At 34.6% G+C, this 25,826-nt stretch overlaps 1 protein-coding gene across 8 annotated transcripts; it reads right to left on the reverse strand.

Moving 5' to 3' along the window:
* Window positions 1–61: 61 nt before the first annotated feature.
* LOC132697833 (uncharacterized) lies at window positions 62–15,974 on the reverse strand. 8 transcript variants are annotated; one of them, XM_060663520.1, is made up of 6 exons: window positions 15,912–15,974; window positions 15,752–15,821; window positions 4,219–4,357; window positions 2,845–3,012; window positions 1,611–2,792; window positions 62–926 (listed from the first exon to the last, which is right to left on the reverse strand). In XM_060663520.1, the coding sequence occupies exons 3-6, from the start codon at window positions 4,267–4,269 to the stop codon at window positions 564–566; spliced, it is 1,764 nt and encodes a 587-aa protein (XP_060519503.1). In that variant the 5' UTR covers window positions 4,270–4,357; window positions 15,752–15,821; window positions 15,912–15,974; the 3' UTR covers window positions 62–563. The 8 variants fall into 8 exon arrangements, with proteins under 8 accessions (XP_060519503.1, XP_060519500.1, XP_060519501.1 ...); XM_060663517.1 differs by lacking the exons at window positions 15,752–15,821; window positions 15,912–15,974 and adding exons at window positions 10,314–10,805; window positions 13,902–14,379; XM_060663518.1 differs by lacking the exons at window positions 15,752–15,821; window positions 15,912–15,974 and adding exons at window positions 10,314–10,843; window positions 13,902–14,379.
* Window positions 15,975–25,826: the final 9,852 nt, after the last annotated feature.

Consider the following 25,826-nt stretch of genomic DNA (forward strand, 5'->3'; position numbering starts at 1 on the left):
AACCTGCCTCTAAAGGTAGGCCACCGGAGGTGCGGGATTTTAAAAATACAGGGCGCTTCGTTAATCAACAATTTTATTCAACAATTTCGAAACGGTTCAACATAATAATGGTGTATAAATAGAGCAATAGGCACTATGTGTATAAAAAACTTGCTAATACGTCTACGTTAGCGGAAACAGTACCAGTCGGTTCCAAATTAACGCTAGGTAAAAAAAGCTGGAAAAGAAAATAAACATCGTGATATATTACGGAATGTTATAAACAAAGCTTTGGTGAGCAAACTTAATGCTTACTTATGGAGTGTTCATTCATGTGGGACGGCTTTATATTAATGAAAAAAGGCATGCCCGAAATGGAGGCCATTGTAAATTTGATATGTATACATCTGGGTAGAATACTGATTCACGCCTAAACGAAACAGTCAAAAAAGTTACACAGCACCGTGTATCGAGCATCTTTGGCATAAGGATGGAAAATCGACTATAAAAAATACGCTAGTAAGGTACTAAATGGTAGAATTAGGTACTAGAAATGTGACGCATTTGCGCCTATTCCGAGTCCGTCAAGGTCTGGCTGGCGGAACATTATCGACGAACTGGCCTATAAAGTTACCCCTTGGACTGTAATTGCATACGACGTAAGTTTGGCCTTTTCGATTTTTGGCAATTCCCACCCCCAGGTCAGTGGAGCCCTTCCATATAACCTGGGTGAAATGAAGGCTGCCTTGGATAACCCTCTCGTTTCCGAATGTGTGTTTTTTGACCTCGTCGTACCATTCTTTCACCGCGTCTCGGGCACTAGGGACGTGACTGTAGTCTGACGAATACATCGAGAAAATGTTTTCGCCGTAAGGATTGTTGGCCCTGTGTTGTAGACTAGACGTGCGCGCGCAAGTATTCGCCCACTCCTGGGCAAAAGCGCATAGCTGGAGAAAAGCAAATACATAGTTAACTCACTAACCAAAATTGACCTAAGCAATTTCCTAAACAGGACATCAGTTGTGTCTCATTTTGTTGCTGCGGTACAATTTTCTGTAATTGTTCAAATTTGGATCGTTATTTTTGTGCTGTTTAGTCAGAATATTATACATTATAGTAATTAATAGTTTTTTTTTGTTTTATATTGCATTTACTTAGTTTTAATTAGTTAGTTGCCTTTATAACCTGGATAATAATATGGTTTTCAAATATCTGAAAAGATGTATAAATTGAAATTATTTTAAATTTACTTGCTTTAGCTTGCTGTTGCAACAACGTTGGTTTTTAAATATGCCACAAACTTGTACCTCTTAATACTAGATTTTCACATGCAATAAAGCTTTGATTTAGAATGACACCATAATTTTCCGAGTTCTGGGAAAACTTGTAGGACATCCTAATAGCATTAAATTTGTAATTAAAAAGTACACTGCCTAGCGAGTTCATTTCAGCTTCATTTAAATTAATTAAATTAAATTTAGGTATAATACCTTTTTGAAGATTACAACTTTTAAAAGCCCTGTATTTTAGGCAAGGTGCTGTATAAGGTGGATAATCGAAGGTGAGATAAAAAGCGAACACAAAACAAAACGCCAATGGGAATCTGAGAAACGTTCATACGGAATGCTCACCTCTTTGTTGAGTTTTAACGAAGGCACGCCGTGTTTCTTTCTGTATTCGTTGTGGACTTTCCAGGCTTCCAGAGCGAACTCGTCCACATCGATACAGTCAGTCTGGGTGCGCTCGCTGATCTTCAGCTTCGCCAAGGCATCACCATTCTCCAAATCGTCCACTAGGTCGTAAAATCTGGGTTTTAATGGGGGACAATTGTCAACGTAGTGACCAACGAAATTGCCAGCAGGTGAATAGTTGGCCACCACGTAGATGCTGCCGTGGCTATTTTTTGCGATGCCCACGCCGAGATATTGACTCGATTTCCAGATAACTTGGCTAAAGTGACCCGACTTTAGATTGCTGGGCTCCCTACCAAACGGATGATGTTTGATTTCTTCGTACCAGGTATCGACCGGGGTGTGACCGTTGATAGTGAACGAGGGGTCCGACGAAAACAAACAATAAATATTTTCCCCGTAGTTGCTCTCGGGGCGGTGCTCCAGGATATTTTTGGAGGCAAGCAGTTTTGCCCATTCTTCCGCGTACTTGCACAACTTCTTGTCGAGCTTCAGAGGCGGCACTCCGTGCCTTCGCCGATAATTATTGTGTGCCTCCAGAAAGTCCTCTTCGAAGTTACCTTCGGCGATGTCCCGCGCGTCCCTCGTGGAACACCTGGAGCTCGCTGAAGATCGATTCGCGTCACTCAATTCTATGTGGTTGTTGTTATTTGAAGGCGAACTGAGAGTTGGAGGGGGCACGTTCTCCGCGAAGCACCCTATAATATTGCCGGGGGGATAATAGTTCGCCACCACAACCACCTTGCAACCGCTTTTGGCGAAAGCAACCCCGAGCTGACGAGAATCCTTCCAAACGACTTGGCTGAAGTGGCCGGTAGAGAGACTGTTGGGCTCGACGCCGAAGACGTGCTGCTTTATCTCTTCGTACCAGCTGTCGACAGCTTCGTCACCAGACACTACGAAATTCGCATTGGACGACTGCATCATAAACAAGTTCTCCCCGTATTCATTGTTGTTGCTGTGCATTAACGCTCCTTTCCTGATGAGCGTGTCAGCCCACTGCTGGCTGACTCGGCACATGTTCCTGTCCAGCTTCAGGGGCGGCACTCCGTGTTTCTTCCGGTACTCGTTGTGCGCTTTCAGACATTGCGTTTGAAAATCCATCCTGAGATTTGATCTCCTCTAAAAGACGTATTGGTCAAGTCCAAGTATCAGAGAACCCGCGGATACTTACAGGGGTAGATTTGTGCACGACCTTGGCAGCTCGCTCAGTCAGAGCTTCTATGATTCCGGGCGGACATTTTTCCTCGAAGTCCTTCTTCTCAGTGGTAATTTTACATTCAGTCTTTTGCCCTCGGAACGTTTCAATTGTCTCTCTGGTGATCGTCTCTATCTTGGGTTCCTGCAGGTGCGCTTTAAGTCAGTAGGTAGGTTCATCGCGTATATATAACGTTGGTGCGATTAAAAGAAAGGATTAGATACCGAAGCCGCGTCCAATAAAGGTATTTATTAATGACACAGAAGATAAATAAAACTAATCATCCGAGTAACCAGAAAATTGCGAAATCGCGCGGGTTTTCTACTCTGTCGGTCGTCGCTTTCGCGTTTTGGGTGGGTAATGCGGATTAATAGATTAGTATCTTTATTTGAAATATGACCTTACGATATGGAATACGCAATATGGGAACCGCAATTAGGATCAACTGTGCAGAAGGAAATGCGTAGCAGTAAATAACGAGTGACACAAGGAGAGATGGAGAGGAAGGAAGATATTTAGCATTAATTACGAATGAGAACTGCTCCGAATAATAGAAACTACTTTAATTATCATATCTCATAACAATTAGGGTGACTAATTGAGGAGAGATAATATTGGAAAAGCTGAGGACATAACTGCTTTCCTTTTAAACTACTGAACTGCCTGTTAAAAAATCAAAGTAGTGATAAACAGCAAAAATTGCTACTCCGCAATAAGTTGATTGATTGTCATTGAGGTTCTAGAACACCTGGATCCACCAGCAATTGGAGCTTCAAATGGGGTCTACGGAATTCAGTACGCACTATCCGTATATCATGTTGAAGTAGGTGTAGTTCTAACTACGCAAAAACGCAAATAGAACAGGTGGAACGAAAATAACTTTGAGTTATTTATTGTTATGTATTGTTATGGAGCGGGAGACTAAAAAATATTTATATGAGATTTTCGTTATAAGGGACGTCTTCCTAAAGCCGTCTGCCATATAGCAACAGATGATGCGAAGTAGGGAAACGCCAAATACAAAGGTAACATTTGTTAAAAAAATGCGATTGCAAACGTTAGTCTTAAAAAGGTGTTGAAAGTAAAACTTTACTTTACCAGTTTTATGGAGGGTAAAAGAATTTAAATCGTCAACATTCGTGGCATACTTTGTGAAATTTCTCGTTTTCGAAAATTGGAATGGAATATTCAATATTTAACGAAGAGCTCATAAACGGCTTGTTTGGCAAGTTTTTTCCTCCCTAGTATGAAGTCAAGACAGTGTCATTAGTTGCGGTCCGGGAATTTTCTTCAAACTAATACATGCTTATTTCAATTTTTTCAATTTGTAGAAGTTAGCCAGTTGATTACCTGTCCGTCCTGTATAGAAGCGAAGGTCCTTTGATCTGTTTTCCGCACCATGACGATCCTGCTGGACCCATCGTGGCCGTGTGCTGTTTTCCTGAACCGATGCAGGTCGGTCAGGGAGCCCGGAAATGTCGGTTTTCGTCTGAGAAATGGCAGAAATAAATTCACCGCGTTCCCGAGCGTGGAAAATAAAATTCTTAATCTTAATTACGGATTTCTTAATATACTAACAGGACTAATTGATAATCGCCGCACATCGTCACTTGCCACCAGCGGCGCGCGTCTAACGGATCGTACGCCATGGGTTTCGATGCAGACGCGTTGCAATTTTGCCCGAAACTGTTTGAAAACGGCGAACAAAGCGTTTGTGTCGGCCTTTCGATTCTTGTTCCGTTTTGGTGGCCAAGTGTAACGAAATATACCGTATTTACGTCTAACGAACTCCCGTACACTTGTACCTGTTTTGGTTAAATTTTAAGTACAAACTAATTGTTTACGAATTTCGGAAATTTTAATGACATTTAATTAGGTTTCTTTCATCGGCAGATATTAGGTGAAAGCGTGAAGTAACTTTACGTGCTAAAACGATAATCCGAATATCAATTTGATCAGTTTAATTGCAATTTGACGTTTACGAGTCTACTACATTTAGATCGGAACCTTTGAAAGCCCCATCTGACCAAAAAAACCATAAAGGACCTTCCCACTCCATGCGTTGGTTGATTTGCGTCGAAACAGTAAATTTTTAACCAACAATCTTTGCGACCCGCATGCCCAAAGTATTAACAAATTTAATTGAAAAATTTAAATTATGCCTCAAGTGAGGTAAAAGGCATTTGACTCACGAGTTTAAAAAGTATACTATACTTTTTCTACGACCTTATTCGCTTAACCGTTAGAAATATCTCCGAAAACATCCGATTGCTCCCAAACCCGTGCGGTAATGTCGCGGAAAAGTCCGAAGTGACTCGGATCCGTGGGAAACGAAACTGACGTGGTAAAGAGACGCTTCCCGCACGCTAGATTGGTGTGTAATTAGGCATTTTACAGACGGGAGTAGAAAAAGTAATTTACATAAATTACTTTTTATGGGTCGTGCAGTGACTTTCAAATTCCGACTTTTGACAAAGTTGAACAAGTGTGAAAAAGAACATTCCTTACAATTTTTGTTCAAAATTTGTTAATCGTATTATTGAAACGTTTTCATTAATAAACGGGGAGTTCCATTTTAAAAACCTAAACGATACACGAGTTTGTTTAGGCACGAGCGAAGCGAAGCCAAACGAGTGTTTAGTAAACTGGTGTATGAAGAAATTTATAAACCTGTTGCATGTTGTTTTTTATGGAACCGTATTGATTCATTGAGTGATTTGTGATGTGAAAATATAAAAATAAAAAAAAATCTCCGAAAACATTCGATCACTCCCAAACGCGTGACTAAAGCATAGTATAGTAAAATATAAACATACTTTTTTTAATAACAAATAAATTTAATACTTTGATGGTTATTAATATATATTTTTTTAAATATTATCTTATCTTAAATATTATCTTATCTTTAAATATTATCTTGAGAGCGAAAAACTCGCTTTCAATTGCTTTGTTTCATTTTCACCGGGACGCAGTGTATATTAATTAGTATTCACTATTTGATGAAATTTATGTTGAACAACAGCGCGTGCATTTTATGCAAAAATGTTGATAACCGATAATTTAGTGACGAGTTTGATTTGGCGTCAACTTCATAAATTAGTTTTTGGAACATTTTCTACCAGAACGCTCGAATTTGCTTGTGACAGCGTTTGATAAGGTTTAAATGTACGTTTGGCAATGATGCTGTTGGTATTTAGGAATCTGTAATTGAACTTAATATAAAAAAATGGACAATTCCACAATGCTTATTGCCATCAGATGTAGTTTTTGTAATTCTTTTGCTTTTCCGATTGGTTATGCAACCAGCGTCGGGCCTGATGCTGAAATGGAGATTGTGGCACTTCAAATTTAACAAATATTTTCTTATTCTTTCTTAATAATTAGTTTTAAACTGGTATAAGTTTTTCTCTGATCAGTTTCATGTCCTAGACTTGGAATTAAATTGTCAAGAAATTATGATTGAGCTAGAAAATCTAATAACTTGATACAATACGATTTGGTATCCGGACTAACGACGTTTTAATCCGGTCGATACTTTTCTTTTTTGTCTTTATCTTTCGCGCCCTAGTTATTACTGATTTAGTTCGATTAAAAATTGAAATTTTATTCACACGCACGAGATACATTTAACGCATTTAAGAGCGCAGGTGAAATTAAATTAACAGCTTTTCGTAGCGGAGGCGCAGTGCGGATGGAAAAATTGCTTCGATAATAATAAATGGTTCTTAATTGGACCCATTCATCGAACGATTAATAGAAATAAAAGCGGTAATCGCATCTAATTCTAATTATAGCTAAGTAAATTATTCTAATAGTTCTCGATTGTTTCTTCGTGAACGCTTTCGTCTACGCTCGGGCGGGTTTCAAGGCTCTTATTATTTTTCACTTTTTTTTTAATTTAACCCAGCCATTGGATAAGAAAATTTTAAATAATTATTTACTATTGTCCCACCATCACGCTGTTGCATACGAAAGAAGCGCGTACCAAAACAGATAACTGAGAATGGAATAGTTCTAATATACAGCCAGTTTCAAACAACTTTTGTAATGTAAATAGAATTTTAAATAAGTAACGTGCTTGATATAAAAGGTCCACTAAAATTTGTTTCTTTTTTTAATTATTTATCTTTTTAATTGGGTCAAAAAAGTTACTGCTGGCAAAATTTAAGGCCACCATATTTTACAATATGTTTACTTCGTTACAATAATAATAACAGTAATGATAATGATAATAGCTCTAATCTATTTACAGAACAATATATGGAAATATCAAGTAATATCAAAACAAATTAGATTTTGCAATTGTCTGCAATTATTCTGGTATTCGGTAACTGTAGTTCAGTGTGATATCTTAAGTTGTCTGATTGTATTACATTTGTACCGTTTATTTTGGTGTTGCTTTTAGCTTTGTTCTGTATTAGTTTAAAGATAAGTTTAGATTGTTCAAATTTTAACATAATTTCAATCGGATTAACTTAAAGTGAAGCCTTTCAGTGGGCACTTTGTAATCTAAATCGAATAGAGTTTTAAGGATCTGTATTATTTTTATTTTATTAAAGTTTGTTTTATTACATGTACCCCAGACTGCAATGAGATTTCTTAAAACCGACAAATTTTATATCTTGCAATTTCACTTAAAAAATAGTTACATCTGTATAACGCTGTGACTAATGTGTTCCAAAGTAAAATCATTTATCTTAATGTTACAGTTATTATTTTTTTAGTTTTTTGTTTAAATAAAATTTATTTAGTTTTTTCAATGTTTATTTTTAATTTGTTATTTAGGAGCCAGTTGCAGTATCCTTTTAAGTCTGCATTTTTTTATGTATATATTCAGACCGTATTATCTGCAAATGTATAATAGTGTGCTTCCAATCCAACCAAGCGCAGATTCAAGACATACAACGTATAGAAGTATTGTGTGCGGTTGGTTAGTTTAGTGTTCTGATTAGGTTTGACATACTCCATAATAGTATTTAGTGTAAAAAGTAACGTGACCTTCTAGAAAATACGTCACTCTATCTTTCATTGTTTTCTTGAATCATTTCCCGCTTTTTGCCATTTACTTGTGAGTGAGTGAAAAGCGATTATTTATGTTATTTTTTAAATTCTTGAATTTTATTTTTAAATAGCTATTATTTTGATTGTTTTTACAGTGTTTATATACATTATCTCTAACCCGGTGGATATTTTGGTGACACTTAACTTTTCTGATTGATTTTGATTTATGTTTCGCCTTACTGATTATATAAATTAATTGTTTAAATGATTTTATTTCGCCGCTTAATTGACTTTCAAATTTTTGTTTGACTTTTTTTATATTTAGCACTGATTTTTCAATGTAAGCTTTTTCTTTATGAACTGATGTTTTAAACTTTATTTTAACAGATAGTTTTTTATGGTCCAACAAGAAATTATCTATTCCTTTAACTGTGCATCTGTTTTTAAATTCATTATTACATGATCTATTGGAGTCTATGGGATTGCAAAATTTGTTAAAAATACCACGTGACAAAAGATTAAGTTTGTTTAAGTAAGAAAAATCTTTGAACGCCACTGTTTTTAGTAATCATTTTTCCGGATTAAACCAATCAAAAAATATTTATTTCGAACACGTTTTATCAACATCAACAAAATGAAGTTAAGTTGGGGCATTTTTTTATAGAAGAAAAAAAGTTTAATTTTTACCTAAATAATCTGTCCAAGACATCTAACACCGGCCGCCATGTATGTTTATTTAGTTGATTCTTCGTCGTTCGCATACCATTATATCTTATGCAATAACAAAAACACAACAATGAAACAAGTTGATAATTTTTTCTTGTTTCATTGTCTTAATTTTCGCAAGACAACCAAAAAATATGCAGAGTTGGACAACTGTTTACAAATTAAGCAAATTATAGGGAATGGCTCGGTTGGTAAGGTATTAGACCTGCCACCTCTCTACTTGCCGGAGGTTGTAGGTTCGATTCCCACCGGCTGCCTTAGTATTGTAATCGAGTTAAAAATTTGTTTATAAGTTGATACTTGGTTGTAAGCTGGCCGAATTGCCTTGCGAAGCAGTGGCCAAATAATACTCAATGAACCGCCATATATCTTTAAGTATCTTATAATTTGCTTGGGACGTGTAATGTGATAATTTCCTCTCCTCAATTTTGAGGTGGATGTTGAGATAGGCTTGTATTTGTATAAGAACGAAATAAAAATCATGGTGCTTAAGGACATTGCCCTCCCTTATTAAGTATATTCAGCATATTAAGCATTGCTTACACAAGTTAAGAAACAACATAGATAACTGTCTATTTATTTATTTTACGGAATTAAATTAAAGGAAAACAACTTCTTTGATTGATTATTTATATCCACATCACGATCGAAAAATAATATAACGGATTTGTGTAGATTTAATTGCAGAGACTGATGTTTAGATAGGCAGTTAATTATTTTCATATTTTTGCTCATATTAACATAAACGGTTTAACAGCTGTGTATGTTCGACATTTGCAATAATTAAGGAATTGTATTTGATACGCACTGAATATTATATATAAAAAATATAGAGGAAATCACCAACTCCAATGGTAAAAACAAGCAAAAGTCCCAGTTTTGATTAGTTTTGTTTACATGACCTTTTGACGAGCTCCTTCTACATGCATAAGCGACAATAAACGTTATTAGTTGATCTAATATCATTTTTTGTGGTGTGCGGTTTCTGGAAAATGACGCAAGATAAAATCCATCCAAAAAATATTATTAGAATAATTGTTTCTTGAATGACATTCGTCGACAGAGAAATTTGTTTTGTTTGGATTTGAAACCGGTAAGCCTTTCCTTTAATGTAGAACTTTCTATGGCAAAACCATTGAAAACATAGAAGCAATCAGTTTTCGAGTTGGGAGGCGAATCCCGGCATTATCGTGGTTAAGTAATTCAGACAGAATCAAAGAGGAGCACGCAGAATGTTTTAACATTAAATTTTCAATGCAAGATTAAAGTGTTAGGTTTGGTAGCGTCGAAATAGATAGAGACAGATATGATATAATAAGTTATGATATTTATTAACTACGTTCTACTACGCGAACTATACCAAACGAACAATAAAATGCACCATCCATTTCAAATTTTACTTGCAAACTGTAGCAATATTTTTGACAACAATTGAGGTAACTGACGCTGGCTAACCTCAAATTTTAACTAGAACACCTCGAATCGCACTTCCGGCATTGTAACCTTAATTTTAAGATGTACGTTATCGGAAAAGTCTCTATAAGCGTCATAAAAAACGCAAGGTCCTCACTTTGAGTACCTATAAAATCCTAATTGTTAAGTCGCGTGATTAAACACGTCAGAAACAAAACCGCAGCGATTAACCGAACATAACCTGTCTGTGATAAGATCGCCCGGCGACGATAAGACCGCGAAAATACGAGCGAACAAAAACCTACCTTGGTGTATTGTTCGCCGACATTGTATCAGGTTATCGATTGTCATTCGTTTCGATTTTACGCACACTGCGGTCTCCACACTCGAGGGTCATTTCAGCGAATACGCCAGCTGAAGGGATGAAGTAAGAAGCGGGATACGGTAGCGGACATGCGCCTCCAACTTCCGGAGTATCAATCCTCGATGAATTATTTTGCGGCACTATTTTTTTCAGCACGCACGTTCGCGGTTGTTTGTTTCGGTCGGTCCGATTATCCTTAGAAGGGCTACGCGGAAATATTTCCACGTATAACGGCGATAGAAAAGTATTTCGACAACGACGCTATCTTTATTGTATCGTGAAACTTCGAAGGATATTAGTTTCCGCTTGATTGTATTTCACGGAGTTTGTTTTACGATAAGAGATGTAAATTATAAAGCGTTTGTTATCGCAAGGTCTGGATTTAGGACGTTCTCGCGTGGTTTGAGAAATTTTCTTATGGTTGCGCTTTAATCTAGGGGAATATAACGGATGGGAGATTAATAAAAAGACCTATATATAAAACCGTAACATAATATTTCAAAAATGAAATTAAAAATATTTTATTTAATTTAATAAAAAATAAAGCCCAGTTGACACAATGCAATATCTACATATGATTTAAGTTGTGAGTGTGTAAATAAAATACATAATCAAAAAACTAAAGGAGTTGGAAATAGAGATGATTGTATGAAACAAATTGACTTGTTTTATAACAGTTTCCAATTATCATAGTTAATTATCACAATTATCATAGTCAATTATCATAGTTATCATAGTTCCAATTATAATAGTTAAACTGAAACACTTACAATTTAAAAAAATGTCCATTTGCATTTTCTATAATAATATTTGGGAGACGAAGATCTCATTTTTTAGGAATAAGCGTTCTGTCTAAAAGTTCCACTTCGATTTTAGACCTTCATTGTATTTTTCTATGAAACTATTGATACTAAGAATACATGTTTTCACATCTTTCGTGATTTCGACACTATTCACATTTTTCATCCCCTATTCAATACATGCATCGTGTCTACCGGACTGTAGAGACAAAAGTTCTTTGGATTCACTTATACTTTTAAAATATGATGTTTGTATTTTCGTAGACAAGTAACAATTTTCTAAATTTAATTATTTTTTTAATATCTCTGAAATTTATAGGCATATTTCATATATAATATGCTATACCTAAGTCTTGCCGTTGCTGACATATTTTCTATTTTATATTAAAAGTAACTTTTGTAGGTCTAAATATATCTATCGATCTAAACTTACTAGTTGTTTTATTTGCCATTTTGCAAAAATTATTTGAATGGCAAGATGTTTCAAAAAATCATATCTGAATTATTTTAAGTAAAATGCTCTTTTTTAAAGTCTGTTCCTAACATTACCTAAACTTATCCGTCATAATTTGCGAGATACATATTTACATTTTTTGGATTGGTTTGAAGAGAATGGGAAATGATAATTCGTTATTAATAAAATTTTAGAAAATGTAGTACGATTAATTACTTAATATTGGTATATTGAAGGAGCATGAGAAAACCTAGTTACAGCAAAAAGATGATCGGGACAATCCAAAAGTAACTATTGGCAAGTGTTAAATTGCATATACGTATGTGTAAGTTAAAACAATTATATAGACAATTTTGTGCATAAACTTCAACATAAGAAAAATGGAAATTTCTTAGAAACTATGTTAGATGGGATACTCTGCATAACGCTAAATCATTGTATTAACTTAAGGAGTTAAATGGTAGTTTCAGCAATATTCAAAAAGAAAATCGCGAACTTTTCCAATTTGCAATTTATTTAACTTTGCAAAATAGCAAATGATTAAAAAAACTATTACGATTAGCCGTAGTGTATGTTCTACAAAATGTATTGAGAATACACAATATAATCCAAATATGAAGAAATATATAGAAATCCATATTTAAGGTTATGCGTCCCATGCACCCACACTAGGTAATTTTTTTCTATCGCCAACAGTTTCCATAAATCAACAGCAACAAGACTTTTAGGACACTCTGTATATTATATAACAATATAGTATTTTAGAAGCATAAGTGAATCCAAACAACTTCATTACTAAAAGAGATGTAGGGCGCTTTTCAATTTTCATTTCAATATCATTTTGAAAAATTTTCGGTAACTTTTTTGTTCATACAATAACTTTATTTTGGCAGTTTCTTGAGTGAAATGCAGTGATCGGAGTTTTTCTACAATTATCCGTTTTTCAACAAATTTTTCTGAAAAGTTGGGTCCATAAGTCTCGATTTTAATGTCTCTTATTTAGAGGTAGGTTTATACAAGTTATTTCCTTTTTTTCCTTCTTCTTGGATGCTTTTAAAGGAAAACCTCAATTCCTAAAAGAGATTGGCGGAAACTGACAGATTCGGAGGCTTAATTTTCGAAGAAAACTTAATGGGTGTGAAAGGCTATTTTTAAAAGTGCAATTTTAACAATTCACTGTAATTTTTTTTATGGGAAATTTTTGTGTTTATATAAAAGAGTTTCTAAAGTAACTTTACAAACTAATAGAACACACTCTGTTTGTAGAATTGAGAAAAAAAAAGTGGAATTGCGACCGTGAATATGCCTTATCTTTCGTTTCCGATTTCCGAAGATATCAATTACGGGTAGATACAAAAATTATATAACCGCGGCTTCTGAACCGGCAATGTCATCCATGCACAGGATATTTGAGATTAGGTACACATAAATAAAAAGCACCGACCTCGACGCTTAATTAGTGTTTGGTAATTTCCATTCCAGCGATCTGTTCGAGGGAGAACTCGGATGACTAAACTAAAATAGTACAATGAAGGGCAAATGTGTATTTTGATATGTTACTAACTTCGACTAAAAAATTTTAATGTTTTTTTTGGGTTTTTACACATTTTGAAAAATGTAACTTACTGAAAAGCTTTTTTGCTTTATATTTTTTGAAAACATTTTGTGAAATTAAAGTACAATTTTTTGACTGTTGTTTTTGTATCTTGCCTCGTTTTCGAGCAAAAAAAATATGAAAATCGACAAATTGTATATTTATGAACATTTATTTTTGGGCTCTTTTATACACTTCGTTCTAAACAATTAACATTAAAAAAGTGAAGAAAATGAGCACCATTCTCGCACTAAGCTAAGTATTTCTGGACCTACGATTATATAGACTTTGTTGATATTTTCAAAAAGAAAAAAGTTACAGCGAATCAAGGTTAGTTGTTTGTTGTTAGTTTTATTTTATATCCTGATTCACAGGAACAACTCTATGGTTTTGTTCTCTGGTCTGAATTATATGCGTGCTCAATTGAAACCCACTATAAGTTCAACTTGAAACGAAAAAATGTGCGTATTGAAAAATTATTATTATTTCAAGTAAAAATAAACAGTAACGTCATTAAGATAGCGAAACATTTTTTTATTTGTTTCGGTTGGATCAATGACTGAAATAATTTTTTTAAGTTAAAAACAATCGAGGCCGTGTAATGCCTCCTACCAGAGAAATTATACAAAAATTTGTGTTTTTTCACCGGAAAATATTTACGCGTATGGCAAACCAAATCACCGAAAGATCCTCGTAAACGAATCACAACGAAAATCACGATTTCAGCTGGGTTTGCACACTGCCACTTGCCACAAACATAGTCGGTGTTCCTGTGATATTTGAACGAACGATCAAATGGACCGATTTAGACTATTTTCGTTGTTGCAGTGCACAATGACAAACGAAACAGAACGCGCCACATGATACCCGATTGTGTTGAATTTTTGTCGATAGAAACCAGGCGGTTTATTTATTACGGACGACCTTCATTTTTTTTTTCGCAATAATTGCTATTTGACGTTGCCCAGGTTTGCGGAATTTGTTTATATATTTTCGTTTCTGGATGGAAGCGAAAACGCAGACGTTATATTGAAACTGCACCGCCATTGGTTACAGTGTTAATAAAAATCTTGTTTTTTTGTAATGATACATTGAAGGACTGGGATGATGATAATACCAAAAAGTTTGTGAATTTAAGCTTTTAAGAAAAAAAATTGTAAATTCACCATTGCAAAAAAATTAAACAAATTACTCCTTTTACGAAACTAGCCAAACTTTCAGTTTTTGTACGAAATTTACTAAAAACTTACCGTTTTGGTTAGTTTTGTAAATAAGGTATAAAGTCACTAACTTTTTATTACAAATATAACCGACACCTACACTTTTTAACAATATTTCACAATTTGGCAAATGGGGTGATACCAGATCCACTAGAAACGAATAACCACTACATAAATGGCTAAGCAACTAAGTAACATCGACATATAAGTTATACCTTATTTTCTAAAAGTGTTGAAAAAGATGTACGACAATTATCACACGAAAATCATTTTTTTTTTGCTTTGGTTATAATTAAAATAATAAATGGCCTTTATTTTCAATAATAGGGTTTACAAAAACAACATAAAACTTCACCTGTAGGAGTGCGAAACAAACTTTAAAAAAGTGATGATGTGTCTGTTGTACTTAGTTTTAAATATGTAAATATTTATGTTCAACAATTTTTGAGGTAATAAATTGTAATATGTTATCCGGTTGTAAGAAACGTTGTTTGAAACAAGACACTCCTAATTGGGGTTGTTTATGTTATTTATTAGTCGGTAACGTACAAAAATGTAAGCTTCTACGATTCGCCATCCATTCTAAGCCATACTCCAATCTGCGTATAAAAACTAGATATATGGTGACATGTTCTTAAGTACACATTAAAGCGAATTCTACATTTATTGTCTAAATAAAAGCCATACACAAACCTACAATGCAATACAAGAGACGTGCACAAGTGTTATTTTTGATATAAAGTCTCTAAAGTGTCTGAACTCATCTTCTAATATAGTTGTTTTCAAACAATAACCGTAACTAAAGCACATAATAAATATTCTCTGAATATGAATAATGGTATAGTTTTTAAGTGAGTGGTTTAGTTGGGGCATTTTTTTCTATTATGGGCGGAAACCAAACTTTTTCTTTTCCAAAACCCAGTTGACAGGACAAGTCCATACAAGAGGTAACTATGAGCTTTTCTTAAAATTTTCACAACGTTATTTCTTTTGCTCTGAGAACTAATTTATTAGTCAAATAAAATAGTGTAAAACAAATTTTGATATTTATCAATAAAAAATACAGAACTGTATTTAAACGACTTGTGACTGTACCTAGAGCTGACTTACCACTTCAGTAGATAGCTATGTTTGGAGGTTCCCTTGTATGAGTAAGAATAATAAATAACTCGGGGTACAGGGATGAAACTCCGTCAATGATTAGGACAAGGTCAAGGACGTGCGCATAAATTAGCGTTATCGTGAAAACCATTAGAATAACTGCCAAACGATAGTCACGTTAGGAGAACAAGTGTTTTCACCTTGACTTACCAGGACTACTGATGTTCTACCGGTTGCCGACGTCGCCGCCAGTTTATAACGATTTTTCAATTTTGCGATCCTGTTAAATCATGGCGCTATCAAAGTCTTGCTAAGTATTTCGTTTTAGGACTAATAGTATGTATGATCAAAATACAAACATCCTACTTACTCTGCGCCACAAATAAAGAGTATTCTTCGCTGGCAAGAATAAACTACAAATTAAAAAAGCTGTTTCATCTCACACTTTGGAAGACGCAATTAAATACTTATTATAACTTTTATTCGATTCCATTAATATATTTAACGACTCCTCGGTAAGCAGATTACTAGGCGAAATTTTGATTTTAGTTCTCACTGTACTACGAGAATAGTTTAACGTTGGTAACCGTTTGCACTTCGTTAATTTAAATTCTCGCCCATCCACTAACAGCGTGATTGCTCATGTAATAAAAGTAGTGCATCTCAATTACTGCTTAATTGTCTAAATGAATGAAACGTTTTGTGGTTTATTTTTTTAGTTTATGTGGCTTGCATTAGGGTTTCAAACTCCGTTTGTAATCAGTAAATTCAAAACTTGTATAACATGGTAATATCGATTTATAGTTTTCACGCCGTCTATCGGAGAATCTTCAAACCGATCTAGTTCCTTCCCTGGTTTACAAAACGCAGGCGGCTGCTAAATTGGAGGATTGATTGCCGCTTCAGATTTGCAGCTACCACCTACTAGATGGCGCCCTCAAACAAAGAAGAGCAATTCAATTTACATCATAATGAAGGTTTTCAAATGAAAAATAAATTGATTTCTTGATTAAGTTCATGTGAGAAACGTCGGAGCCCAAGAACTTCATTTTTGAAATAGTGTTAAAATATCATAAGAGATATTTCTTCTGCGAATTTAGTTACTAATCTCTTAAATGTAACTTATGATTTTGACTTGACGTTTCGGTGCTGCTACATTTTCACAAAACTACACGAATGCATTCACTGACATGACCGTCAGAATTGACAGACGTCAAAATTCAAAGCGCCGGAAATATCTACGAAAACATCCGATTGCTCCCAAACCCGTGCGGTAAAATCCCGGAAATGTCCGAAGCGGCTCGGATTCGTGGGAAACAAAACTGACGTTTCCCGCACGCCAGATCGGTGCGTCATTAGGTATTTTATAGACGGGACTAGAAAAAATTATTTTTGATTGAAATCTAAAAATATATTTTTATAAAGAAATGTTTTTATTAGTATTGTATGCTTAAAAAAATGGGTTATATATAGGTTTTAATTAAGATTTCTACGTGTTAGTATGTACCGACCTGAAGGTATATTTTATTTAATATTATAATTATTAAAATTATTTATTAATAACTAACTATATGATCAAAAGCTAATGTAGGTACACCTATATGTTGCATTATAGTCGAGATCTCTAAGGCACGACTTCAAATCATCTAGAAAACCGCTACTCTTCAATAAAACGTGGCCATATACAAAAATCTGTCACGTTTTCATTCAGGCCGTATCAAAATTCCAATTCTTACACCTTTATTCAGTCAGCAGCGCACTACAAACCATTCCAATCGAGAAATTCCCGAATGAAAAGGGGAATTGTTCGTCCTGACGTATTTCGAGCCCATGTCAATCTTTATGTCCGCCTGTCTGTCCATACGCGAGCTCATCTCCCGCAAGGCAACGGATGCCGTTTCCAAATAGAGACGTCATATGTATACGACCTAGAAGCGAACGGCTTTTGTTACGCGACAGGCCACTAGATGTCTGTTTGTATACAGAAACGTCATTATCGGGGCAATTGTAAATACATATTCGCTTTGTTGGTGGACCTGGTTCGGAACCATTGTTGAAATATTTGCTTTCGGAAGAGTGTTAATTGGCGAGCGAATGGTTTTCGAGAACGCGAGAGGAAATATTGTCGACGGGCGATGTTATTTGCAAAATTTTCTGAGCATTTTCATTTGGGGCAACTTTTTTGTCATTTTTCTTCCCTTATTTAGCTATTCGCCCAATAAAATGGAAATTTCGACAAAAATTTAAATCTTTACGAGAAATCGCCGTCAATGTCGAAATATGTCAGTACATTTCCGTCAATTCAAAGCCGGTTTAAGACTAAACATATTGTTAAAACTATCTAAAACAATCCGGGAAGTGAGAAAAAGACCTTAAGAGGTTTTATGTTATTTTATAGTAAACTACAATATCCTACAATGTTAGGTCGAAAAACGTTTTCTGTAATTTTGCTCTGTTTTTTTTCTTGTAAAAATGAAATATTAAAAAAACTTGTGAAGTGATGCTTGCAATGCATTTCTCAGGTTATGATTAACTGATCACCTATATAGTACCTGTTTTGCTTAGATTTTAATGTATTGCTCATGTCTAACCAAAGAGAGAGTCAAAGTTGAAAATCGCTAAAATAACTAAACATAATAAATGAAACAAGAAGTTGAAAGATCAAATATTTTATTTCTAAAGTCGGTGTTCTTCGATATTATCTGTTGCTGTTCTCACAACCTCTAGTTTTTATTCGCTGTATATAGTATATTTAATATTTGATTTTCTTCCCAAACCATTCTGATTATTTCCAACAGGAAAACCTTTATAAGCATCTTACCGATATCCAAATCTGATATTTGTGGATATTTTTTAAAAACTTTGTTGTGTTGTGCTCCGACACCAGAAATATTAATGTGATAACCTTTTGCGTGTATAGAGGGCGCAGTGTACATTACGAACTACTTTATACAACCGTTAGGCAAAAAATCTATATGTACATTTATATGCTTAAAAAACCGAGATATATTGTGAATTACTTTATAAAAGAAATACATATATATTCTACATACAAAAATATATAAGTGGGTCCCTATTGAATACAAAAATAAAGCCTAAATACAAAATTTATATTCTCTACACATTTCTACGTCAAAAATGTAGATGATTTTTTTTTCAAATAGGGACTTTACATGCCTAAATCAAAAATGCCGATGCAGGGGCCGATATTGAATAAACAAATGCTGAACATTTTTATGTAATTCTTTTATTCAAAGAAATAATATAAATTCTATGTATGGTTCCTTTATACTTAAATAACAATTTTGTAGAGCTACTAAACTTTTTAGGCTCTATTTAACGAACTAAAACTTAGTATTGGATTGTCTTCAGGAGTGGGTAACACAGGGGAAGCGTGGGAAAAATTTGCCCCAAATTTTTTATTTGTTAAATTTTCGTAATTTGCACTGCAGAATTAGAAAATCTGAAGTTTTCTACGAGAAAAATGCTTTTGAAAATGTAATTACATTTTTTTTTTATTTTAATGTTTACAATCGAGGTGCAGATAATCATTAATAAGCCTTGGCAGTTAATGATGCATTGCATTGGTTTTTGTTGCTGGGTAAATAAAAATTAAATGTCAATTATTCGACAGCTTTCAATTTTGTTCATTGTTAGTAAAAAATAGTTTTTACTTGGATTGTTCTTTTAAATCCTTTTATTAACGAAAGACAAATCAAACTATCATCTGCAAAGCTAATTATTCTAATAAAAATTATAAACTGTACATTTTATAGAAGGTGCTCAAAAAAGATACCTTGCTCACTAAAGCAAAATCGAGCTCTATGGCTAATCAATTGCATGTGAGGCCGTGAAACTCCGAATTGAATTTCTCGAATTTGATTTCCTTCCAAGCGTATCCTTTAGCGCAACACCTCCTCACTTTCGACTTCTGTTGTATATACTATATCTCTTATACTACCCTAAAAATAGTAATCTAATGGATTCAAATCCATAGAACGAGGTGGCCACGGAATAGGAGCACCTCTCCCAAACCATCTACCCCAGATCCGCTCGTTCAGCCAGTTTCTAACATTAACACCGTAATGAGCTGGTGCTCCGTCTTGCTGAAAATGACTGTGATTTCGAATATTCAATTGTGTATTTTAAAAACACCATCTCTTGTAAATGTGACTTCGTCGATCCACATAATGAAAGGAACGAGTTCCTCGTGGTTTCTTAATCACTCGCTAAACTAAAAAATCCTGGGGTCGAAGGGCTGGGACACGCTGGTAATGATAGGGATTAACACCTCGCATTCTTAACTTTCTACCAACCTAAAAAACAAATTGTTGTAGGATTAAAAACACTTTAGTTTAATTACACGCAAAACGTTAAAAAGTTATGTGAACGCTATCATTTAATTCAATAATCTTGATTTTGAGGTGCCGCGCCGGCGATGCTTGTTTGGAAATTAACCTTAACATTAAGAGTGAGTGATTTTTGAAAAGATAGCTTAGGTCATTTTTACTAATCATACAAAAATATCTCCTTGTGAACGAAATCCTGGATCCGCCTGGATAGCAGTGGTGTAATTGTAAAATAAAAGAAAAATGATATTCCCGAGAGTCTGGAAACAATTCGAATACTCCTTTTAGTGTCATCTTCAATTAAATTAAGGGCGTCTTCCAAATTGTAGTTTTTTATTAGAATAATTAGCTTTACAGTTGATGGTTTGATTTGTCTTTCGTTAATAAAAGGGTTTATAAGAACAATTCAAGTAAAAACTATTTTTTACCAACAATGAACCAAATTCAAAGCTGTCGAATAATTGACATTTAATTTTTATTTACCCGGCAACACAAACAAATGAAATGCGTCATTAACTTCCAAGGCTTACTAATGATTCTCTGCACCTCGACTGTAAGCATTAAAATCAGAAAAAAATTGTGATTAAATTTTCAAAGGCATTTTTCTCGCAAACGGTGCGACAAGGGCACCTTGTTTACGTAGAAAATTTCAGCTTTTCAAATTCTGCAGTCCAAATTACGGAAATTCGAGAAACAAAAAATTTGTGGCAAATTTTTCCCAGGCCCCCCCTGTGTTACCCACCCCTGAAGACAATCCAATACTAAGCTTTTGTTCGTTAAATAGACCTTAAAAAGTTTAGTAACTGTACCAAATTTTATTCAAAAATATTTACGTGTTTCGAAAATATTTACAAAAAATCGCCATCACGTTTTTAAATTTAACACCCTGTATGTTAAAAACTAAGACGTTTTGGGCTCTAGGTTATATTATCTTTTATCCGTATTTTGGGTCACAGAATACGTGGTTAAAATATTGATGTCTAAGTTCGGGACACCCTGTATAAACATGTTCTTTCTATGGTATAGCTACTAGAAATGTACATTACGAATTAATTTATACAACCTATACGGAAAAAATCTTTATGTACATTTATATGCATCAAAAACCTAGAAATTTATTACGAATTACTTTATGAAAAAAAATATATATATTTCTACATACAAAGTGATATAAGTGAGTAATTATTCAATACAAAAATAAGTACATATATAGATTATATCATAACCTCTGGATCAACAATGATATTAAGTCTTCAGGCAAATAGTTAGTGTATTTAGAAAAAAATATATCGTAAGGTGCCGTTTAGTAGGTGAAATGTAGAGGCATGGGCAGAAGAAGATGTTGAAGGAAAAAAAAAGGTTTTAAGATTTTCTATGGTATTAATTCCAGTACTCCCTATCGCACGGACTCCTGCATGGTTGTTTTCGAGCGCTTTTAAAGCACAATCGAGAAAGACCAAACTGCGTTATTTTGTTTGAGGCCATCTACAAAACCCCATCAACTCCGACCGGTTGTTTTTTCATGAGCGAACCAAAAAAAGAAAACAAAAGGCAACGCCGACCAACGCGCACCTACGCCGATTTCATCCCGTTTTGAATAATTTAAATGGCGCGCACCTAAATATAGCTATAAAATTAACTAAAAATCGGCGAGAAAGGAACGTCGCGGGGGAGAAAAGGTATCAAGATATATTTAATAATTCATTTCTGAAAGGATCGCGAGGGGAGACAAAAAAGGACAATCGAAAATTCGCTCGGATGACACCGACCACGCCCCCATTTAACCGGAGTCAAGCGCGGAAAAAGCGTCCCCGCCCAACCGCACTTACGCTACCAATAAGACGTGCGCGTCGGACGCCATGCTGAATCTGGGGAATGCTCGCGAAGGCAGCGCCGTTTTCGGTAAAAACGCGAATTAAAGCATAGTGCTCGGAGTTCGTTGTCGACGTACGCGTTCTCGTTTCGCGTCCCGTCAAAAAATCACGCAAATCGATCGCAAAAATCGATGGGAATTTCGGTTTTTTCGTAAACTCGGACATTATAGAGGCAGGTGTGCGGGTGCGATGAATTCCGGCCGGTAGTAGGATTTGCGATGGAGATTTAGCGGATTTTGACTTGGAAGTGCGCGAGGATCGGGAGGAATGTTTGTGGCGGTATCGTTTCGATCGCTTTCGTGAAAAAAATAAAATAAACGTTAGGAGGATTTGGAGCTCGGAAGTTCTTGCGGTCGTTCAGGTAACTTTTCAGACGGACATACAGACAAAACAAACGTAAATATAATTAAAAAAAACATCATCCCAATGTTTTTTCTAATTAATTTTATTTCGACAGAAGTTGGAATTGGAAGTACTATAAGATTAATGTTCCGAATCCAATGGTTTTATGAATGCGAATTTAAAAATCAAATCATAATATTAATGGCTAAGCGTTACCAATTAATACGGTGTTTTAATGTCTTTTGAGCATCGGCTAAGTAAATGGTAAATATGAAAAACAACATTAAATATAGGTATATTTGTGCAAGCCTTAATAAAATAATTTTAATGTCGCTGAATATTAACTGAGGTAAATATATTTCTATTCATTATGCACAAAAAAAAACCTTAAGTAGATATAGCCATGTTTGTTCGTTGGTGGTCTTTGGTGAATTAATTTATATGTTTCCCGAAAGGAACCCTTCAAATCGTTATCATTTTCGTACACGGCTGAATAATCCATATTAATCCGTAACACATAGCCAGTAAGCAAGTAAACAAGCACATAGTAACCATTTTTTCGACTTTTCCAATAGGATTGTATCAGTAATTTTTACACCATTACGGGATCTTTTAAATGCAATAAAAGTTGTTTATTTAGGTACATAATGTCTCGAAGCTAGCAAAATTAAAACGGCAGAGGTCGACTAAGAAGTATTTTACCAAAACCAAATACCTTCATGTTAGTATTTCCTTCCTAGCACAGTTAATTCAAACTAAACAGACAAAAATGGGTTTCTTTTGAATTCTCTTTTCTTGTCTACAGACTGTCCCGTGAACTACTACCACCAACATTGGAATTGGAACTGCTCTAATTTCATTATTATTAGCTACTTCATGTGAAAGGTGGCTACGGTGGTGTAGTGAAACATATTATTAGTATATTTACGCCATCACCATAATATTTTTGTGTTATGAAGTTCGTATATAATTTTGTATTACCGCCATGATTATTAATGATTGAATAATTGACCACTTAATAATACTCTTTAGTCATTGATATGATGTCAATTTCGTTTGTAGTATTGTGATAGTAATATGTTCATATTAATATACTAATACCTATACAATATTGCTATAAAAACAATTGCGATACTGACTTTGCAGTTAATCACTGGCAGTCATTAATATCTGTGAGTATAGGAAACCTGGATCTGGAAAATGTCGAGAAGGTTTCCGTGTTCATAATTACAGCCAGGGATTCTTCATTTTTCAAAGTGCTGATGAGGATGCTGTTCTAGATATCACAAGATTCTGATCCCAGAACCACGGCAGTGATTACTTAGGAGTCGCCGATGTATATATGGGCTAAAAGTCTAAGCTGTGAGCTGAATCTGAAGCTTCTGAAGCAGCAACACGTCTTGAATATTTAAAAAGGCTGAAAAATTTACATTTCTTGTTTAAAATTAGTTCTTCAAGTTAGCGTTAATTGCTTACTCGTATCTCCCTATCTTATTTAAAACAAAAAATGTCTAACCTATATAAAAGCGCACTTTTGTGAGATATTTATAGCATGTAATGATGAATGATATTCAATACCGTAGTGATCAACTTGTTTCCTGTTATGGTCCTGACGGGAACTCAAACCGAACCGTATATATATAGCTTCGTAGAACTTTTTTGATACGAAAAGCTTATATTTGGTCACCGTAAATACCCAATAAACTGAAAATTATCAAAATATGTATTTCCGAAAAAATGTGTTTTTCTAATTTTTCAGTAAAATGCTTTAATACCGATAAATTCATTTGTTATTATTTCATATCGTAAAATTTCGAAAATCGTTGCGAACAATATAAAAATCAAATAAATAATATAATAAACAAATTACTGTTATTAAGTGTTTTTCGATTTATGTCATGACTTTAAGTATTATTTATTACTATAAAATCACGCAAAAAGTCACGTACTAAAAAAAACACGCATATAATAATTGGAACTTTAATTTCACTTCCAAGCTAACATTTTGCCTAATCGTTAACAATTACACTATTAAATCGGAATCACCCTACGCACACTTTTAACGCTTCGAATTTCGCAACCGGCACTGTCGCGTTTTATTGTTATTACGATCGCGGTGACGTTTTCGAGATAAAACCGTAACTAATAAATGGCGACACTTCGATTAATAGGCCGAGCTTCCAAGAAACTCTTGCAACGATGGCGAGCCTTTCTATAAAGCAACATTGTTTAATGGAAATTCGATTTTGAAAAAATGTATAGCTCTTTCGGCTATGTTTGTTTCACTTAATTGGCTAATTCACGAAACTGCATATAGCAGAGAAATGTTTGGCTTCATGTTTATATCGTCACTTCAAATATTGAACCCAAATTTATTATATATATTTTTAATTGCAGCATATTTACAAATCGTGTTACGAAAAACAATTTTCATTATACTCCATGTTCAGTTCTGTGGAAATTTCCGTCAACACTATTACGTGTCTGTGTATGTCATTTTGAATGAATATTGATTTTTTTGTTTAATGTTTGTGATAACTTTTTTTTGTGATTGATCGTTACGTTAAGTTCTGTAATCTCAGTCAGGTTTTAGATCTGGAGAAGGTTGTATCGACAACGTTTATGTTTTATCCTCGGTGATTCAACTCCAACTTAGATTGTAAAAAAGAAAGATTTTCGTAGCTTTCGTTGTTTATAAACGCACTTTTTCTAAGTATACTTCAATAATCAAAAGCCTTAATGAAGTGGCGACAGTAAAAATTAAGATCAAGCATGGCTTGACTAGCTTCGATGTTACTGAAGGTGTCCTTCAGTGGCAATTGCTTAGCCCTTTGCCTTTTCCGCTTTTTCTTGCTGACGAGTACTTTTCTTCAATGGCTTTGACGCAGATTTTGTCGTTTTATTAGCTGAACTGAACAGAAAATGTTGACTTGTCTGGCAAGGTAGGCAAACGAAAATTCTCTTCCAATCAATGCTGGAAAAACCAAAGTTATGTGCTTTAGTAACTCCCCTTCGGTAACCAAGCCGGTGACTCAAGGCTGGATGTGGTTAAAAGGTTTAATTATCTTGGTGCAACATTCTCGTCTTCCTCTTTGTTTAGGGAAATGGCAGACACAACAGTTTCCAAAGCGAGTCAGGCAGCGGAGACCGCATTGTCGATGCTGAGAAACAGTAAGCTTTCTTCTTGGGCCGCATTTCAAAAAATATGCCAAACAAGCATACTAAATCTTTTTTCTGCTTTTTTTCTAGTTTGGGGCATACGTTGTATCGACATACTTGAGCAAGTTCAGAAAAACTTTACCTACTTCCTAAATCAACTTCGAGTGCTTTGCTTCGCCTTGAAACTGGTTCCTCACACTTAATTTACCAAACCTTTAAATCTTGCCTCAGCTTTCTTATAAAACTGTTTAGAATGGACGAGAGTCATCTTTCGAGACTGTATTTTGATCGATAGCTATCTCTGATCAAGGTACACCAAATTCAACAGGGTATATCAGATTAGAGAGCTGTTTCATGAGTTGGGTTATGTTGAGTCATGGAGCAATCCACTAAGACGCCAAAGAATGACATCTTAGAAGGTTTTAAAATAAAACTTTTTGAAGCAGATATCAACATTGCAATCGGTTTACACTACATGAATTTTTACTCAGACTTTGCACCTTCTGATCTATGATTTAAATTGATAATTACCAATATCCATTTTAAGAATTATCGCACAAT

The sequence above is a fragment of the Cylas formicarius genome, unplaced genomic scaffold (assembly GCF_029955315.1).
Source record: "Cylas formicarius isolate icCylForm1 unplaced genomic scaffold, icCylForm1.1 PGA_scaffold_2__14_contigs__length_35257938, whole genome shotgun sequence".
Classification (NCBI taxonomy): Eukaryota; Metazoa; Arthropoda; class Insecta; order Coleoptera; family Brentidae; genus Cylas; species Cylas formicarius.

Coding starts and splice junctions, on each gene's coding strand:
- LOC132697833 (XM_060663513.1), bottom strand. CDS start 4,517: ATGGCGTACGATCCGTTAGACGCGCGCCGCTGGTGGCAAGTGACGATG. Junction 2,793..2,844: donor TCGTGCACAAATCTACCCCT/GTAAGTATCCGC, acceptor TACGTCTTTTAG/AGGAGATCAAATCTCAGGAT. Junction 927..1,610: donor CGTTAAAACTCAACAAAGAG/GTGAGCATTCCG, acceptor GCTTTTCTCCAG/CTATGCGCTTTTGCCCAGGA.